This window comes from Miniopterus natalensis, chromosome 21 (genome assembly GCF_054644295.1).
Source record: "Miniopterus natalensis isolate mMinNat1 chromosome 21, mMinNat1.hap1, whole genome shotgun sequence".
NCBI lineage: Eukaryota > Metazoa > Chordata > Mammalia > Chiroptera > Miniopteridae > Miniopterus > Miniopterus natalensis.
In genome coordinates this window covers 9,140,072-9,161,859 of record NC_142101.1, presented here as the reverse complement: position 1 = coordinate 9,161,859, position 21,788 = coordinate 9,140,072, and the positions used below count along the sequence as shown (strand labels likewise).

Sequence of the window (21,788 nt, the reverse complement as noted above, 5' to 3'; positions counted from 1 at the left end):
AGAGTAAGGGCAAGTTCCTCACAGGAAGCTTCTTTTTACAGAAGGAGGACCTGATGACAGATCAGCGGGTCTTCTGTGGGTCTGATGCAGTTTGCTTTTGGAATATAATACAGCAAAAGGATCTAAAATAGTAAAGGAGGTGTATTTAATGCAAATATGCCAAGCTAGTCCAAAAATTTAGACCCTTCTTCTAGAATTTCAATTGCATAGTAAGCTTTTTTCTTTTCTTTTCTTAGTTTATTGTGGTTTTTCCCATAAACTTTAGGGGAGTAAATACCACGTTATTTATTTAATGTTAACACTTGTAAGAGTGGGCCCCACAGATAATATCACAATGCCACGTAAAGCCAAGCGACGAGATGGCCTTTAATACTGACCAAACCCATCTTTCTGGAAATGAGCGGCCGGAGGAATATAAAAGACCATGAAGTTAAGGACATTAACAAGGCAAGGGTTGTGTGGAGACAGGCAGCTCCACTATATAACTCCTAGAAGAAAACATGGGTAGAAAACTATTCGACAGCAGTCTTAATAATATCTTTTTGGATATGTCTCCTTAAAGGAAGGGAAAGAAAAAAAATAAACAAACAAGTGGGGCTTCATCACACTAAAAAGCTGCACAGCAAAGGAAACACCAGCAGAACCAGAAGACAATGGAGTGAATGGAAGAACAGGGGGTGGGAAAAAGCAGGTTTACAGCTGTGAGGACAAAAATCACAGTTTATTTCTTGTGTAATTATTAATTATTAATTATTCTATTATTTTCCATATGAACAACTGTAAATCTACTTTTTCCCACCCCTACATATTCCCAAAGAATATATCCAATGTGGGTTGATATTCAAAATATTTAAGGAACTCATACAACTCAGTAACAAAAAAATAATCTGATCAACCCTGCCCCAATTCCAACTCCAATTCCCCAACGCACTACTTTCTGGAAACAGAATTTCTCACCCGAAATACATTCTAGTTTTTCACATCCATGCCTTTGATCAAATAGCTCCATCTTCTGAGAACATCTTCTCAGCTCTTCTCTCAAACATATTACCGTCTACCACGTAAGAACCCCGCGCACTGCCCAACTGTGAAGATTATCTCGGCTCCCCCAAGATCAAATCATGTTGGGTCTTCAGCAACTCTCCTGCTCTTTCCACAGAACTCTATCCTGGTGCTCATGACATGAGCCTGCACTTATTTAGTTGCATACTTGACAGCTACCATTTGATTTTGTAAAAAAAACAAAACTTGTATATAGGTATGTTATGAATGAAATAGTCTTTGCTGTGTTGGACTGGGAATTTCTTAGCAATTTTAAGGGGAAATGGTTCTGCATTATTTAAAAGGCAATTTAAAATATTCTTTTGAACGTTACATATTCAAGAGTTTACGGCTGGTCTGTCTACTAGTTGTTGACTCACACTTTCCCTAATCTTGAAAACTAGCTTTTCAAGAGATATACTTTATATGGTCCATAGATTCACACCTACAGCCACACAGCTCGTCCTTCCCCAGGTACAATAAGCAACTGGAAGGTCTTTAAATGCCACAGGCTGAGGGAAATTTGCAAAATGCTGGCTGCATACCCGCAGCCATCTAAAGTTGTATGTCTAAGGCCTGCACAGCTCTTCAGGGACCTAAAATCTTGAGTACTGAACCATATATTGGCAAACATGCAAGTAAACAAAAATTTAGAGCAAAACACACAGGAGATGTCATCTGGAATCATTCAACTTCCTAATAAGTTTGATAGGAGTTTTACATCCTTGAAAGAATTGACTATTTATCCTTTTAATAACTTTACTGCACATTCAATTTTAGTTGTTGCAATCATGGGCATCAAGGAGGAAAGGTAAATATCCTCTCAAGCTAATATGGCAAAAACATCCAATGTTATTACTGTTCATGCATAATTTCAAGTTACGACCCAGCTTCAGTAAAAACCAAGGCTCTTAGCATATATTTATAAAACAATCAACATTTACTACCACTGACAAATCGCTACCTAATACAACCATTCACAGGCCAAACCTGAAAGTCTTGTACATGAACTATAGTATTCCTAGCCATAAGTACATTCCTGTAGCATCAGCAGAATAAAGGCATTTAAAGGAGGTATAGTGAGCATTTATGGAGTCAGGATGGAGCAATTTATCACCGTTGCTAGCCAACTGCACCATTTCTCTAGTGCCGGCCTGTCATCATGGAAAATTACTGGGAAATGTTTAGTACACATGTGTCAGAAGACACTGTCCTCCCAGGAGAACTGAGTACTTATTAAAGAGCAAATGTGCAAGAAAGGCTTTCTGTACTCTACCAAGCTAAACAGTGGGTTAATGTCCTCAAAGAAACGAGGCAGATCACGGAAAATATAGTTAATATAAAAACAATGGTTGATAAAGGCAGACAGGGTACCAATAAACAATTCATATTCTTCTGAGGGGAGACTTCCTTAGGGACCAAAAGAAGCTGCATTAAAAGAGGCAAACAAGTGTTTTCATTATCAAACAAAGGTTACATATTTACAGCTAAAATACAAGAAAAATAGCATCGGGGATCAAAGCTAGAGTTCAACCAACATAAAAGTCATTCCATTAATTTTTGCTCTGAAGAATTTATGGTCCATCTATTCATAAAGAATTTGAGGACAGCACTAACAGGAGATCTTGTTCCTTTCTCCCCTCCTCTCTTTCGAGCTAGTAGAAATCTTGGATATCTCTTAGTTTCAGGTCAATGCATATGAAAGCCAAGCCTGTGATTTTTAGTAGGTCAGTAGTTGGAGCAGAATTTCTCGGTTACTGTGAAATTTGGCACAGGCACCTTTCCACGTGTGGACCCTGAGAATGAATGTGTCTATTAAGAAGGACTCCTGGTGACTAACTGGGTTGAAGTTTATAAACAGTCTACTAGTCATTGCTAACCAGGGGTCTCTCATGCTCTCAGTGCTTCAGGGGAAAGCTGCACTGTGCTCCTGCTGTTGGAGTCAACCCTCCTAAGACAGTTCCTAGGATCTTATTTCAACTGATAGGACTGAGGCTTTCCCTGTCCAGTTGGAGCTGCGCAACTATATCCTTACTAGCATCAGTCAGAGCGGCTCCATCCTGACCAATAAGGACAATGCTTTTTGGACCAATTACACTGGGAGAATTTGGAGCCCTCATTTGCATACAAACAGGCCAATCAGGGACCGGGCACAGGAACCCTTCTCTTATTAGGCCAGCTTCACCTCTGTTTCTATGGAGCACACTTTCAGTTACCATGGAAGGTGGCATTTCCCAGCCTGAGCTGTGACACCAGGGCAGCATGGAGCTGCCTGGCCAAAGCTGAGCTGTGACACCAGAACTGCTTCACCGGAGTCACCTGGCCTGAGCTGTCTCACCGCCATGCTGTATCGTAACTGAGCTGTCTCACCATCGGGCTGTTTGTACTGACTTTATTCATGTACTAACTCTTCCCTTGTGTACCCCAAAATGGGGACCCTCTTGGTGTTGAATTGGTGGCGACAACCTGCAGTTGACACATACCATAAATATTTGTGCTTCTAGCTACAGATGGATGCCACATCTCCCCTTCCCAGAACACCTCAGCTTTATGATCTTTTTAGGGGTGGGACCTAATGTGGCTTATATTTTGTGTTAAACTATTATTTAATGAAATGTTAGCACTCGAATTCTTATATAATAACTAAAATTTTATGCATCTTTTAGCTGCCTAACAAAAGTATATTCTCTTTGCAGAAGTGGGTCCCAACAGATTTCCTGGAAGAGCACTATGTGCAAAAGCATAATTGGGGGGAAAAACATGTAAGCGCAAAGTATTTTTCAAGATATTAATATAGACTATAACTTATATACATTATTTTAGATATTTAATTAAATACTAAATACTACACTTTAATATACACAAAATTTCCAGAAATGGAGCCACTAGGCATAAGTTAAAAAAAAAAAACTTCAACTTTACCAAGTGTTTGCCATTTTGGAAAATTCTATCAAGCCATTTTTAGCTACTTTATTTCAAGGTGATTATAATAAAAGGACAAATATCTGTCTACATTATAAATTCTGGCTCAATCATTTCTAAACATTTACCTATTTAAATGAATCATATAATATATTACTCTGTGATTTCTACTTTATATTATAGTGCAGACATTAGGTGACTTAAGTTATATATGTAGACAGATTGAATTACCCATCAATTTCTTTTCAGGATGGTAAAAAAATTTTACAAATACTTGTTAGAATAAGGAAGCACTGAATGCACAGGATGGACAATTAAAGGCCTGGTACCCATCCAGGATGACTGGTACCCATCCAGGATGACTGGTACCCATCCAGGATGACTCACGCTTCTGTGGAGACTCAAAAAGGGAAGGTGAAGTGGCGACACTGGTGGCCTAAAGAGTAAATGTTGCAATGTTAAGCAGCATGGTAAATTTTAAGGGATTCGTTTCTGTACTGGGTCTAGTAATTTAAAACAAGAGGAATGGTTGGTTGGGTTAAAGGAGGTGGTCAGCAGCAGGAAGACATGCCATCGTTTTGAAAACAATCTCCCTTTAAATCCCCTCCCTCGACATATCAGAAAGACAGTGATCGTGATGTACAAATAGGTAAACGCTGGGGAAATGTTAATATGAGCTGCTCAACAACTGCATTTCACCTGGGGCAACAGATTCTGGAATCTATCACTGGACACTCCGCTTTCTGATGCAAGGACAAGAAAGCAAGAGTCCTCGATTCAGGTGTAGAAGTAAAAACTGAGCCTCAGATTAACTTTGTGGAACATCTGATCAAAGGTACTCTTTCTTCCTTGACATACATGCCATCAGTAAAATGATGGTGATGGGAGGAGACTTGACTTGGGGTGGTGAACACACCATACAATACACAGATGATGTATTTACAGGATTATACACCTGAAACCTATATAATTTTATTAACCAATGTCACTCCAACACATTCAATAAATAAATTAAAAATATGATCAAATCCTTGATATTTTATAAGATGCTCTGTTTAAGAGAACTTGTCAAGGCTAGTGCTGTAAGTCTCATAAATAACTGCATTCATTTGGTAAACCATGTTTGTGCTGCTTAGTATGTGCCAAGGCAATATAATACTAAGGAAAAAATAGACACAGAACTTCCACGATACTGGAAAAGACAAGAATAAAGACAAGTGTACATGTACAGAAGAACTTGGTAAAGTGCTCTACCGGCAAGGTCTTTAAGAGTCTGCGATAGGATTTGTGACTGGGAAGAATTCCTAGGGAAGAAAGGAAGGAGAGCTTTTAAAGGCTCAGCACTGTTGACTAGCAGGAGATGGTCAGTAGAAATGTCCTGTCTGAAAGAAGAGCTTTTGTCAAAGCTGCTGCTCTAGAGGTGGGATCGAACAGATTTTGAGAAACAGAGCCAGGTGGTTGGAGGGCAAACAGCTGGGACCTTGCCGCTAGATGGTGAAGTGGAGAGACCATAGCTTTGCGTGACCGGACCACGCAAAACTAACAAGAAACATGAAAAAGAAGTGCTCAGGGAATCCACCCGCAACCAGTAAGTAGCTATCAATTCTACAAGCCAATAGTGACCATAACAATGCTAACTGTTCTCCAATAAGTCAACCTTTGGATATCACCAAATTACAATCTCAAATTAAGATGACAATTTCATATGAACAATCGTGTCGTGTATTTCCTCCTATGTCCAATGCAGCAGTGTTAACCCTTTACCCCGCATTTTTCAGGAATGCACTGGTTTATCTAAAAGGAGCAGAGCTGTAAGAAATCAGTCAATGGTTTTATGACTTGGCAGAGATGTCACATCCCACATGTACAAGAAAGAAATATCATTTCTGGTTTTTGTTAGGTCTGCAGAGTCAATCTGTAAGTGATTCGAGATCTGAAGCTTTTCGTTTTTAATTCTGAAATTCACCTTAAGCACATTTATAGTTGAAAATGAGCATATTGCCTTAGCCAGTTTGGCTCAGTGGTTAGAGTGTCAGCCCGCAGACTGAAGGGTCCTGGGTTCGATTCCAGCCAAGGGCATGGACCTCGGTTGAAGGCGCGATCCCAGGCCCTGGTTGGGGCTCATGCAGGAGGCAACCAATTGATGTGTCTCTCTCACATCGCTGTTTCTCTCTCTCTTTCTCCCCTCTCCCCCACTTTCCACTCTCTCTGAAAAGAAATGGAAAAAAACATCCTTGGAAGAGAATTTTTAAAAAAAGAAAGCATTATTTGCAGGGATTTCATGAACTGACTCAATAAAACAACAAAACATGTGAGTATGATAGTTTTAAAACAGCTATGTGGAAAAAGTCAACACTCCTCTCACATTTGTTTGAAGAAACTAATGATTAAATGTTGCTTAAAACATGAATCAATTAAATACCTCTAGGAAGTTATGGGAACACAGATGGTTAATCCAATTCATTTTCATTACTGTATATGGTACATACTTCTGAGGATGCTATCATGTGACATGTGCTTGTATTTACAGATTAGGGTTCATGGTATCTCAACTACAACCCTAAAATAAAGGTTACTAAAACTATAAAGGATGCCTGTGAAATCCAATCCTGAGAAGTGTAAATTTAAACCTCGAATTCTTTCAACCCTACCTGCTCCCCCCCCCTTCTAATTGGATTAGAGCCGTTTAATTACAAAGGTGTGTGGAATTTTTTTCCCCTTCCAATCCTTTTATAAAAATTTTTTTTCTTCAACTGAACTTCTAATAGGATCCATTTCCAAGGTTTAGTTTTATTTTAATATTTAAGGTTTTTTTGTTTCTTAAACATGAAATAAAGGAAAAATTCAACCATTATCTGAAAATCACAATTCAACTAAGTTATACGTGGACATTTTTACAGACATATTTTTGACTTGATATTAATCATTCAACACACTGAAAAAAATAAGGAATCTACTACTTCGCCATTCCTCATTCCACACCCCACCACTTCCCACACACTCACACACTCACTGTGCCTATCAAGAGTATATGTATAGCCCGGCCGGCGTGGCTCAGTGGTTGAGCGTCGACCTATTAACCAGGAGGTCACAGTTCGATTCCTGGTCAGGGCACATGCCCGGATTGTGGGCTTGATCCCCAGTGTGGGGCATGCAAGAGGCAGCAATCAATGACTCTCTCTCATCATTGATGTTTCTCTCTCTCTCCCTCTCTCTCTCTCTGAAATCAATAAAAACATATTTTAAAAAGAGTATATGTATATTAAAAATCAGAAGCAAAAGACATATTGAACCAACTGTATATGTTATATACTGCTTATAAAGAGTCTTTACTATCTGAACTCAATGATAGTCAATAACCCCGAGTAAACTATAAAGAGTTTTGGTTTTGAAAACTCAGAAGGATGTGCTGTATTTGGTAACTTTGTAGTTTCACTAGGTTTTAATTCCCCAATAAACAGGAATTGGGCCTTCAGGATTGTGCTTTTTGAAATTAGGGTGTGTTTAGATTTGGAGACTGCCCAAAATTCATTCACATCTAGAAGAGAAAGCTCACTGCCAAACATATGCAATTAGGGGAGGAAAAAAGATTATATTCTAAATAAGGCTTGTATAACAAATACTTCCATCTGCTTCACAGAGATCAAATACAACTACTTTAAAACAGCCCAATGACATTTAAGCATCTGGCAAAAAAGAAAGCATGTATTTATGGGAAAGGTTTCAGGTTAGTTATGTTATTTTGCCTTCAGGATAAGTAGAGGAATGCTAAATAAGATTATTCCTCATCTATTTAATAACAACAGAGTTTAAACATTAAACTCGTTTATTTTTTCTAGATATTTCCTAGACAAAATTCAAACGTTCCCTCAAACACCGTTATTAAACTATGAAGGCAAAATTACAGTTCCATTCAGATACCTTTCAATCACTGTTCCACCTGAAATTCATCGTCACAGTTATGCGAACACAAAAAAGTTTGAAACATTTCCAAGAAGAACCCAAGTCAAGTCCAAGTATGCCCATGTGCCTTTTCCTTCTGGAGATACCCTCCCATGAGCGGGGCTCACATCATAAAGAGTGGCAAGACACATGTGAATTACATGCCAAATAAAAGCAAACTTCCCCAGTCCTCAACCCTCCTTACTGTCTGAGTGAGTTATTGACTCTCAGCCCTCAATTTACCCCGTTGAGCCCCCTCTGGGATCACGGGCGGGCTCTTAGAATTTCTTCCTTCATAATGAACACAATGTTAAGCTCTGCCAGTAGGAGGTGCTGGAGGGACACTGAAGGAGCAAAGGGGGCCCTGTCCCTGATTCTGGTGTGCAGGGGGTTGTCTTTTCTTCCTCCTGCTACACAATTAATCAGTAGTGTGGTGTGTGAGGACATCTGGGCATCCTCTGTCACGGCCACAGCCACAGCCACAGCCACAGCAGTACACCCAGAGTGTGCAGAGCCTCTAGGAAACCTTGAAGTCCTAGCCTAGGCCCAGTGACCTCTACACTCCTTATGTGGACACCACGCACTGTGCACCCGCACCAGCCATGGCTCACCTGTACCCTGAGGCTTGTTTTCTCGGCTCTGTCAACATGGTCTCCGTACGCTGTGGGCTTCATGCTCCACGCAGCACCCTGACTCCTGCAGTCCCAGCTGTAACACACCTGCCACCCAGAACTGTTTCCTGCTGCCGAAAGACTGGGGGCCTGCTGTGGCCCAGGCAAACTGGGGAGCCGCACTGAAGCCTCGGGGGAAGAGCACCTCCCTTCCCAGTCTATCCTTCCTTGGGTGCTCTCCCTCAGCCCTAGGGTACCAGTTAGAGTTCTCTTTCCATCTTCGCACGCTCCCATCACAGATTAGCCATTCATCGCGATAAACTTCCCTGTTGACGTCAGTCTGTGGTTTCTGTCCCCTGCCTGAACCCAGATTGATAGACCAGAGCCCGCTGATAACACTCAGAGCCCACATTCCATTTTCTGCCTTGAGACTACTAAGCTCTTATACTGACTGAATAAATGACTCAAACTTAACGTGACCAAGACAGATTACCTCCCCATCCTTACAAAGCACTCCCACATATCAGTTAATGGTCCCCTATGCTCCCATTGCTCAGGCTGAAATCCTTGGGGCTGCCCTAGATTCCTCTTTCTCACAGTTCATATGCAAACTACTAGCAAATTCTATTTGACCTACTGTTCAAAGTATTTCCAGAATCAGACCCCTTCTCACCATACCACTGCTTCTACTATGGCCCAAGCCACCATCATTTCTTACTCCTAACAGTCTCTGACATTCCACTTTGCCTCTCCATAATCTAGTCATCGGTAATCAGAACTTTTCTTCTACAACAGGGATCCTCTGATTAAAACCCTGTATTAACTTCCCATTTTACTCAGAGTAAGTTAAAATCTTACAGAGGCTTACAAGGCTCTAGAGGGCTGGTCCCTCAATACATGCCTGATTACATTCCCCTCTCATGCACCATTTCACTTGGGCCTCCCTGCTGTTCCTTAAATTTATCAGGCTTGCGCACACCTCAGGCAGGATGTCATCCCTGAGACATCCACGTGGCTTTCTGTCTTCATCTCCTGCCATGCCTACTTAAAACGTCATCTTTTAAAGAACATAATAGTAGCAGTTTGAACAAGCATGCAGGCACTTGCCACAGCTCCTCTCCCGGGTTCGGCACAGAGCAAGCAGGCAACAAACTCTAGCTCCCTGCGTCTTTCTCAGGAGGGAAGGAGCTGGACTACACATCTAGCATCTCGACATTTCCAGCAGCTTCTTAAGGGGCTGGCTTCTAGCTTCCCTGTCTCAGAGGACTGATGGGACCCAGAATACTCTCGCTACCTGGGGGACTCTGTGAACAATGACGGCAGTTTGGACTAGCATGGGGGTTCAAGAGAATACTCAAAATCTGTGGAGAAGCAGTCGGTGAGGGTCTTCTGCACAAGGCCAGGCTGTTTTATCTAAGGTAAGAGCACCAACCCAAGGAGTCAAGGAACATGAAGAAACAAGGAAATAAGTTCCAAATAAAAGAACAAGAAAAATCTCCAGAAACCAACTCTAATGAAATTGGGGCATGTGATTTACCAAATGGAGAACTGAAAATGACCATGTTAAAGATACTCCCCAAGGTCAGGAGAGCGATGCATAAACAAGTGAGAATTCCAGAAAAAAAGACGGAAAATATTAAAATGCTCTAAACACAAATAGTGGTGCTAAAGGATACAATAATTGAAATAAAAATTCAAAAAAAGGATTCGATATTAGACTAGATCAAGGAGAAGAAAGGATCAGTGATCTCAAAAACAGGTCATTGGAAATGATCCAGCAGGAGGGGCATAAAGAAAAATAAATGAGAGTGAACATAACTTAAGGGACTTACAAGACACCATAAGCAGAACAATATGTACATTATGAGAGTCCTAGCAGTTAGAAGAGAGAGAGAGAAAAAGGGGCAGAAAACTTAAAGAAATAATGGCTGAAAATTGCAAGGATCTTTGAGAAGATATGAATGTCTCAATTTATGAAGCTCAACAAACCCCACATGACATTAATACAAAGAAGCTGACCCTGAGGCATATTATGATTAAAGTGTCGAGAGTCAAAAACAAAGAGAATTTTGAAAGTAGTGAGAGAAAAGTAACAGCCACAAACATGGGAATCCCCCTAAGGCAATCAGCAGGTTTTTAAGCAGTTACCCTTTGTAGGACAGAAGGGAATGAGATATATTCAAAGTGCTGATATATTCAAAGTGCTGAAAGAAAGAAAAAACCTGCCAACAAAGAATACAATACTCAACAAAACTGTCCTTCAAAAGTAAAGGAGAAATGAAAACTTTTCTAGACAGACAAAAGCTGAGGGAGTTTATCATCACTTGAAATGTCTTGCAAGAAATGCTAAAGGTCTTTGAACTTCAAATGAAAAGACACTAAACAACAACACATTGCATAAGAAAGTATAAAACTCATTGGTAAAGGCAAGTATATAGACAAAGAACACTGCATTACTCTAACAGTGGTAGGAAAATCACTTTTAATTCTAGTATAAAAGATAAAGGGCACAACATTAAAAATATAACTAAAAATATAATAATTAATGATGCACGAAAGAAAATGAGAAAGGATTCATAGCATAGGAATACAAACCGCCCGTACTCCCCCCAAAACAACGAAACACAAAGGAAGACAGAAACAGAAAGACAGACAAAAGTACTACAAGACAAACAGGAAAGAGTTTTATAAAATGGTAATAAATACTTTCCTACCTATAATTGCTTTAGGCTTAATCTCACCAATCAAAAGACAGAGATTTCACTGTATGCTGTCTACAAGAGACTCACCTTCAGATTTAAAGATACATGGAGGCTGAAAGTAAATGGGTACAAAAAGACACTCAGGTCCATGCAATTAATAACCAAGAGTGCAGAAGCAGTTATACTTGTATCACACAAAATAGACTTTAGGTCAAGCTATCACAAGAGACAAAGCAGGTCATTAGGTAATGATAAAAAAAGATGAATTAGGAAAGTATAAATTATAAATACACATGCACCCAACTTCAGAGCACTTAAATATATAAAGCAAACGCTGACAGGTCTGCAGGGACAAAAGGACAGAAATACAATACAGTCACATGCCAAAAATGACAGGGATACATTCTGAGAAATGTGTCCTTAGGTGATTTTGGCATTGTGCAATTGTTGAGTGCACTTACACAGAGCTAGATGGTATAACCTACTACACCTCTAGAATGTATGGTATAGTCGATTGCTCCTAGGCCACAAAAACCTGTGCACATGGTATTAAATCTAGCACGACAAACAATGCAATCAAGAGACGCAGTAAAAACAAGATGCATGAGGCTGTGCTGGAAAAACACAACATACTATTTTACAGCAAAATTTTTAAAAATTAGAAAGAGTACACTCTAAGATAATAACAAAAAATATAATATAGTAAATATATAAATGAGTAACAGTCATTTATTTTCACTATCAAGTACCATGTATATAATTATATGTGCTATACTTTTGTACAACAGGCAGCACAGTGGGTTAGTTTCCACCAGCATCATCATGAACGTGTGGTAATGTGTTGTTCTATGACACTATGACAGGTACAACATCAGTAGGTGACAAATTTTTCAGCTCCATTATAATATTATGGGACCACTGTAATACACGACATCAGCAGTTGACCAAAACATCATTACTCCATTCATGACTATAAGAGTAGGAGACTTCAACACCCCATTTTCAATAATAAACAGATCGCACGGCTGGGCATGGCTCAGTGTTTGAGCATCAACCTAGGATCCAGGAGATCAAGGTTCGATTCCCGGTCTGAGCACATGCCCAGGTTTCGGGCTCAGTCCCCAGCAGGGGGCGTGCAGGAGGCAGCTGATCAACGATGACTCTCTCATCCTTGATGTTTCAACTCTCTCTCCCTCTCTCTGAAATCAATAAAGATATATTTTAAAAAATAATAATAAATAGATCAAGCAGACAGAAAATCAACATAGAAACTCTGGACATGATTAACACCATGGAACAAATGAACCAAACAGACATATACGGAATTCTCAACCCAACAGCAATAAAATATGCATTTGTCCCAAGCACATTTAGGACATTCTCCAGGATAGATCACATGCTAGAGTTCACAAAACAAGTTTTAACAAATTTAAGGAGACTAAAATTATACCAAGAATCTTTCCTAATGATAATTAAATGAAACAAGAAGTCAATAGCTAAAAGAAACCTGAGAATTACCCAAGCAGGTGGAAATTAAGCAACACACTTTTGAATAACTGATGGGTCAAAGCAGAAATAGAAAGGTAAATTAGGAAATATCTTGAGACAACTGAAAGTAAAAACTCAACATGTCAAAACTTATGAGATGCAGCAGAGGTAGTACAAAAAGGGAAGCTTATAACAATAAACACCTACATTAAAAAAGAGTTAACAACTTAACTTTACACCTCAAAAAATTAGAAGAAGTACAAACTAAAGTTAGCAGAAGGAAGGATAATAATAAAAATTAAAACAGAAATAAGTGAAACAGAATACAAAAATAATAGGGGGGAAAAATCAGTAAAACTAAGAGTTGTTTTTAAGATAAAATTAACAAACCTTAGAATAACAATGAAAACAAGATAAAAGGTACAACACAATCAGAAATGAAAGAGGCATAAGGACAGATGCCACAAAACAGAAAGGATCATAAGAGACAACTATGAAAAATTATAAGCCAACAAAATAGGTAATTTAGGAGAAAAGGATAAATTCTTAGGAACATATAACCTACTAAGATTAAATCACAAAGAAAGAAAAAGTCTGAACACACCAATAATGACCAAGGAGAATGAATCAGTAATCAAAAACCTCCCAACAAATAAAAGCCCAGTACCAGATGGCTTCACTGGCAAATTCTGCCAAACATTTAAAGCAGAATTAATGCCAATCCTTCTCAAATTCTTCCAAAAACCTAAAGAGGAAGAAATACTTCCAAACACATTTTATGAGGCCAGCATTAGCCTAATATCAAAACCAGGCAAAGACACTACAAGTAAAGAAAACTACAGGCCAGTATCTCTAATGAGCACTAGATGTAAAAATCCTCAGTAAAATACTAGCAAACTGAATTCAACAGAAAAATTTAAATGATCATTTGCCATGGCCAGATGGGATTTATCCCTGAGATGCAAGGATGGTTCAATATATAAAAATCAATTAATATGGTACATCCCATTTACAATAACATAAGAAGAATAAAATACTTAAAATACTTAGGCATAAACTTAATTAAGGAAGTGAAAGATTTATACATTACAAACTATAAAATATTGATAAAAAATTAAAGATGACACAATCAAATATATTTTGTGTTTATGGATGGAAAGATTTAATGTTGTTCAGATGTCAATACTACCAAAAATAACTACAGATTCAATGCAATTTATATCAAAATCCCACTAGCTTCCGCCCCCCCCCCCACAAAATAGGAAAAAAAAAAAAAAAAACCACAACAAACACAAATCTAAAATTCATAAGGCTACCCTGTGGTGAGAAAGTAAGGAACTAGTAGGACAATACAACACACGCACTCAGCCCAGCCTCACCTGGACTTGGCTCCTGCAACAGACAAAGAGACAGACAAGCTACATCAGGCAGCCCCACCCAGATCATAAGGGCACACAGAAAACTCACTCATTTTGGCCAGGTTACAACCCAGGCTCCACACCTGCCAACCCTACCACTGGCCTGCGAAAATCATGCATCACACAGTCTACAGAGGTTATTCTTTCTACATGGGGAGAGACAGCTATTTCATACAATTCATAGGAACAAATACAGAAAGTCAAATAAAATGGGGGAACGGAGGAATACATCTCAAGTAAAGGAAGGAAAAAAAACTCCACAGAAAAACTCCAATGAAATGGAGATAAATAATCTGCCTGATAAAGAATTCAAAGAAAGGGTTATAAAGATTCTCAACAAACTTGAGAGTAGAATAGAGAAACTCAGAGAGCACTTCAAAAAAAGTCAGAAAATATAATAAAAAAACATCAGAGTAAAGAATACAATAACTAAAATGAAGAACAGATTAGAAGAAATTGACAGCAGATGAATTTATACGGGCAAATAAATTAGTGAACTGAAAGTAAGAATTGTGGAAATCACACAATCAGAACAGCAAAAAGCAAGAATTTTTAAAAATGAGGGTAGTATAAGGGACCTCTGAGACAACATCAAGCTCTCTGACATTTGCATTATATAGATTCCAGAATGAGAAGAGAGAGAGAAACAGGCAGAAAGTATATTTGAAGAAATAATAGTTGAAAACTTTCCTAAGCTGGGGCATGGGGGAAGATATTTAGGTACAAGAAGCACAGAGAGTTCCAAACAAAATAAACCCAAAGAGGTTCACAGCGAGATATATTTTAATTGAAAGCTAAGGCTACAGAGACAATCTTGAAGGCAGCAAGAAAGAAACAGCAAGTCACATACAAGGGAACCCCTTCAGGCTATCACCTGATTTCTCAGCAGCAACTTTACAGGCCAGAAGGGAGTGGCAGGAAACATAAAAAGTGCTGAAATAAAGTAACCTATAACCTATAATACTGCATCTGGAAAGGTTATGATTTGGAATGAAGGAGAGATAAAGGGTTTCTTTGATGAGCAAAAACTAAAGGAGTTTACTTCCACTAAACAGACTTTGCAAAAATTTTAAAGGATCTTCTTTATGAAGAAAATAAAAGGCCATAACCAGAAATAAGAAAATAAAGGAGGAAAAAAAATCTCACTGGTAAAAGCAAATATATAATAAACACAGTGAGTCAGTCACTTAAAAAGCTAATATGAAGGTTAAAAATCAAAAGTAGCAAAATTAACTATAATTAGAATGAACAGGTAGGGGACACACAAAACAGAAAGATATAAAATGACATCAAAAACATACAGTGCACAGAGGAGTAAAACCATAGTGCTTTTAAAATGAATTTGAACTTAAAACACATCAGTTTTAAATAGACTGCTATACATATATGTGGATATTTATTAACCTCATGATAACCACAGCAAAAACCTATGTAAAACACAAAAAGTAAAGAGAAAGGAACCCAAGCAAAACACTGAAGAAAATAGCAAATCAGAAGAAAAGAGATCAAGAGAAGAACAGTGAAGAAAACAAAATGAAAAAGTAAAAAAACCATTACGGGAATGGTAATAAGAGCCTACCTAATAATAACTTTAAATGCAAACAGGCTAAATGTTCCAATTGAAATACATGGATATATATTTTTTTTAAATCCAAAACCCATCTATATGCTACCCACAAGAGACTCACTTTACACTGAAAGTAAAGGGATAGATAAAGATATTCCATGAAAATAGAAATAAAAAGAAAGCTGGGGTAGCAATACTCACACCAGACAAAACAGACTTTAAAACAAAGAATGTGCAAAGAGGCAAAGAAAGATAGAGGCAAAGAAGATAAAGAGGCCTTTCCAAGAAGAGGGTATAGCAATTACAAGTATCAGCATAGCCAAAAAGGTGCACACACTTACATAGAGCAAATATTAATGCATGTAAAGGCAGATATTAACCAGAATACAATAAGAGTAGGGGACCACCTCCATGGAAAATCATCCAGACAGAAAATTAATAAGGAAATAATGACCTTAAGTGCCACATTAGGCAAGATCCACTTAATAGACATTTTAAGGATATTTCATTCCAAAAATGCAGAATACACACTTTTCTCAAGTGCACTTAAAACATTTTCCAGAACGGACAACAAGTCCCAATATATTCAAGAAGATTAAATATGGCAAGCATATTTTCTGACCACAATGAAACTAGAAATCAACTACAGGAAGAAATGGAAAAACATAAATACATGGAGATTACATATCACGCCACTAAACAACGAATGGATCTAAGAAGAAATCAAAGAAGCAATCGAAAACTACCTCGACACAAATTAAAATGAAAAAATCACGCCAAAATTTATGGGATGCAACAGAAGTAGTTCTAAGAGGGGAGTTTGTAGCTATACAGGCCAACCTCAAGCAACAGGAAAAAGTCCCAAATAGAGAATCTAACATTACACCTAAAGAAACCAGGGGGGAAAAGAAACCAAAGTAAGTATGAAGATTAAAATCATAAAGATCAGAGCAGAAATAAATGGAGACTAAAATAATAATAGAGAAGCCAATGAAACTACGAGCTGGCTCTTTGAAAAGATAAATAAAATGGACGAACCTCATTAAAAAAAAGAGAGAGCACACAAATAAATACAACCAGAAATGAAAGAAAATATAGTACAGTCCACAGCACAGAAATACAAAGGACCCTTAAAGAATACTATAAACATGAAATCATTCACAGTCAAGTCAAAACTCATAGAAGATACAACTGTCTTCTGACTTTATCCAACAGATTGAACAATCTAAAAGATATGGATCCGTTTCTAGAAATATGCAACTTTCCAAAACTAAACCAGAAGGAAACAGGGAATTTGAACAGACTGATTACTAGCAATGAATTTGAAGCAGTAATAGAAAATCCCCAACAGACAAAAGCTCGGGTTAAAATAAGACATTCATATGTCTTTATATAATATACACACACATATAGATATATATTATGTACATACGTAAACCCATGTATAGCTGCGTATATAAGGAATGCACGAGAAACAGAGCTATATATACACTGACATCATACATCAATATGACCTGCTGAAAAGATTATTTTACCTGTATTTCCTCACTTCTTCCATGGACCTCCCTTGGTTGGGAGAGGGTTGGTATAAAGGATTCAAAAGAAATGAGAACTCTCTGTACCTCTAAATGACTATGTTTTAAATAACCATCTCCCTGGGTTATTATACTAAATGCATAATTTATTTTCTCCGGTTTTCCACCATGTAGAGTCAACTACATAATAAACCACTGAAACCTTCCCTCTCAGTCTTCATTCATGACCCAGTCTGAGGGCCTGTGGTCACCGACTGGGTAGCAACTCTAAGTGTGACTGACAGATTCTGTGCAGTGCCCCATGAGAACTATTTTCTCTTACAAAGGTCTTGATCTCACAGGGGAAACCACGTATACATATGTTTAAAAAGTACCAAAGTCAAGAGCAGACAAGTGGGCTGAATACACTGTCTTCAGGGAGTGGTCAGGGAAGGCAGTCTGCATCCTGGCCACCACATGTGTCTCCCAAAGCCAGGGATTCTTTGCCTTGGCAATGAAAAAAGTCAAGGACCAACTAAGGCCGCGCCCCCAAAGAGCCTAGAAGCTCAACGCCAGGCAGAGCACAGGCAAGATCAGGAACAAAATGAAAAAAGAACCCAAAATTATTAGAGACAAAACAGGGCCCCCCTGAGACTTTCTCATAGGTATAATCAAAAGCACTGAAAAGACAACTGCTTTCTTACGGCCTGAATTGATGTTACTTAATGCCACGTCCCAGCTAAAACCATTCCACATAGCATTGCACAGACCACCTTTCCAAAGGCATGGACTACACCATGCCACGGCCATTCTCCCCTGACACCTTCCTCTTTTCCTGCCAAATGCTTCAGAAGGCAGCCAGAGTGCCCTGCTACTTGGTGAATTAAACTGTGGGAGTTTAGAGCACTGGAGCCCAAATGAATTCAATCCAGGTACGTCACACCACTAGCTACGTGACCTTGAGCAAGTCATCTAACTTCTCCATGCCTAAAATTCCTCTATGTACAGTGGGGATAATTGTACCTCCTTATAGTTTTCATGTAAAGATTAAATGAGCTAGTGTACAGAAGCGTGCTCAGCTCCAATGACCCCCACATGAGTCTTTACTGTTATTGGAGTTACAAAAACAGAATGTGTATGACCTCACACACAGCGTGCTTTCAATCATTATCTTTAAAACGATGAACCACACGCTTGTCCAGTATGTTCCTAGAAAGTATTTTTAACAAATCTATACTTACACAAGTTCACTACACACAGATCAAATTTCCTCCTTAAAGCAACAAGCCTAGATGAATACAGTGACAAGTATCGTGTATGTATTATATACTCACACTTAAAATTCCTTCTATTACTCACATTCTCATAGAGAGCTTGAAGAGTCTCCAGATCAACCACAGAATTGTCCAAGTTCACAACAGCTGTAAAAAAAGAGAGAGAGAGAAAAAGAGAGAGAGAGAGAGAGAGAAGAAAGAATATAAGTTATTTAGCCATAAGCCAGCTGTGAAAAGACGTCTGGCCGTCTTGAGCAGCAGTGACCAGCTCCAGAGTGGTGTCCATGGCCCAGCAGTCAGTGAGCGTAGGGGCTCTCACTTCAGCGCATTCATCTGCCCAACTATAAAGACCAGGGATTCAATGGGGGCGGAGGTAAAGTGTTCAAGCTTTCACTTGCTCCACAAACACAAAATCTCACATATGGCCCAGTCAAAAGTCAAAGATAAACTGTGAGTGTCTTTGAAGGACCAACTGCTCATATCTGCCCACTCCTCTAAAGACGTATGACACAGGTTAAGTCTAATCACTAAACTGATGGATTTAATATAGAAATGATAGGTGCATTTCCTGTTATAATTTTTAAAATTGTATAAAATAACAATTCTTTGATTACGGTATTGAGATGAGCACAGATGCATCCTTAAAAATTGACTCAATATATAAACCACCCATGGTTGTACGGGAAAAAGTGGAATGGATCATCAGAATTTGGGAGTAGGTTCTTAAATGCATTTTTGGGCCCTGAGAATTGTATTGTATTTTGGAGTCAGTGTGTTTTACAACTCAGTTTGGATACGGGTTAATTAAAAGTGTTTTGCATACACAGTAGTTAGAAATGAGGAGAATTTTCCCTGATCAGAGTTGTGCCAAGTAGCAGGTGAAGTTCTTGTGGAATTAAAGATTTCTAGAAGAAAAATCACAACGTGAATAATCACAAATTGGCTGTGTTTGTTTGGATAACGGAGGCATTTTGCAGTGTCTTTTCTCTCAAAGCTTAAAGTCCATGAAACATTTTCTAGTTGACTCTGGCAAAATCCCAAGAAGGAATTCGGAAAAGCAAGTGGGAAATGGAAGCATATGATAGATGAGAATTCTAACCTAACCAAGATAATTTCGCTTTTCTGCTTGAAGCTGGGAACAGGGCCCATGATTCACCAACAAAAATTATAGCATGTAGAATATGACACTTCCATCCTAATAATATTCCACTATCTCCATGTCCAAAAATATTAGGTCTCAGATATCAATTTAAGAATTTGATTAAGATTCTCAGACAAATCTTTTCACTCCTCAGACCACATAAGGCAAACATATGACAAACTAATGTTTCAAAGTAGTAAAAACACTGCCCAACTATCTTTGACTGTATTTCAAAAATTAAATAAAAGGGGTTAACAAATGATTTCCATTGGAGGTAATGTAGCTATAAATAATGTAACAAGATACACAAAACCCAAATAAAGATAGCAAGTGCATGTATGAAATTACTCCCTTTGGGTTTGTACAGAGTCTATCCCTTAAAGAAATTCTTACAGTGAATCCAAAGGTCTGACTTCCAAATTCACTAGCTAATAATCCAGTATTTTTACATTCCTCTGGCGATACAGCAAGAGGTTGACAGGGAAAACCATGAAAGCAATGCTGGTAGTCAATTTAGCGTATGATTTCATTCTCGGAAAGAGAAAAAGAAACTCGATGAAATCATTCACAATCAAGTCAAAACTCATAAAAGGGACAATTGTCTTCTGACTTTATTCATCGTTTTAAAACATAATATCGTCCCTGTAAGTTTCCCCCACATGAAACCTTACTTGTGAATATCCTGAGGCTTCTCATCTTTTAAACTCACGCAGTATCAGGTACTGAAGACTCTTAATAAATGTCATATGGTCCTAACCATAGGTACACGGTCCTAAGCAAGTCCACAAAAGTTCCTAACCCATGAAACCTCATTTCTGAATCAACCACAGAAAAATCTCAATAGAAAGCGACTCTATACCATTTTCCTGTAGTTGGCTTGATACTTGAGAGAGATGCTAACACAATTCGGTGGTAATCAGGAGTTTCTACAAAACAAAACCATCCTAATCAGATTTCTGGCTATGACCATGCTAAGGGATTTATATGAATATGTATGTGCATAATTTTTTTTTAATAATAAAGGATTCAAGAAAAAAGATACTCAGAAATGTCAGCTTCCTGATATTTCAACTTTCTTTGAGAGGACATTTGAGTCTCGAGATTGTATCCAGGTGGTGGTCCCTCTAGTCCCTCAAAAGCAAATATGACGTTTATGAAACAGTTTATCGATGGGGAAGAAACATAAACCATGGGATCGAACTTAACTGGGCTCAAATTCAAGCTTTTATTTGCTGCCACATTACTTCATGGCTCTTACTTAACTTGACAAGTTTTTGCTTCTTTAGGGGGAGAGGAGAGAGGGAGATAATAGGAAATACTGGCAATGTGTTGGCTTGTGTGGGGACCAAAGGCAGGAACCAGTCAAAGGACCTGGCATGTGGCCGGTTAATATTACTTCCCTCTTCAAGTTTTCACACAAGTTCAATCAACTCTTCTGTCCCTGATAACCCAAAGTCCAGCAGGTTTCTTTTTTTCCTATTTCTGTTTCTGTGCCCTCACATACCAAAGAGAAAAATTCCAACTGCATCTACTAAGGGCTGGCACTCTTAACCTGAATGAAGAATTATTAGAACTAAATGTACGGTCTGACATACAACTATTATGTTTAATTATATTGTCTTTTTTCACTTAATATTTAAACTATTAAGCATGAGGCTTAGATTGCAGAACATAAATAAATTCAAAATTCAGTAATAAATCTTTAATTCATATCACTTTATTCTCTAATGTTCAAGTACATGCTAATGTGATTATACTTCTGATTAGGGGCCAAATATTTCACACTTATTTCCTACCCTTGGCTCGAAGACACTCAGGAACACCCATCGTTGTCTGGGACTCATCACATCCCCACCCATCCATTTCCCTGCAGGTCTATAAAGCCGCTTTAATTACTTTCCCATAGTTATATATAAATAAATGTTACTTCAATTTAACCAAGAAGCATCTGTTCTGTTTTATGTGGAAGGGTGCGGGGACTAAGGAGGTGTCGAGAGAAAACTCTGGCCTTTCTTTGCACATTGAAAGATTATTCATCGATTTGTAAGGCATCCTAACTCTCCAGGATTAAAACATGGGGAGACTTCTGCACTCTTTCAACAACCTGTGAACGTCTGTGTGTTAAGGAGCACCCTCGGATCATATGGAAAGATATTTCATTTTTTAGC

General features: G+C 38.4%; 1 protein-coding gene across 1 annotated transcript in view; it reads right to left on the bottom strand.

Annotated features, from left to right (window-relative positions):
• The window catches only part of FMN2 (formin 2), a 223,260-nt gene that overhangs the window by 94,619 nt on the left and 106,853 nt on the right, over window positions 1-21,788 (bottom strand). Inside the window, exon 6 of the mRNA XM_087829045.1 lies at window positions 18,565-18,626. Coding sequence (XP_087685171.1) covers window positions 18,565-18,626 — 62 coding nt within the window. The remainder of the gene's footprint in view (window positions 1-18,564; window positions 18,627-21,788) is intronic.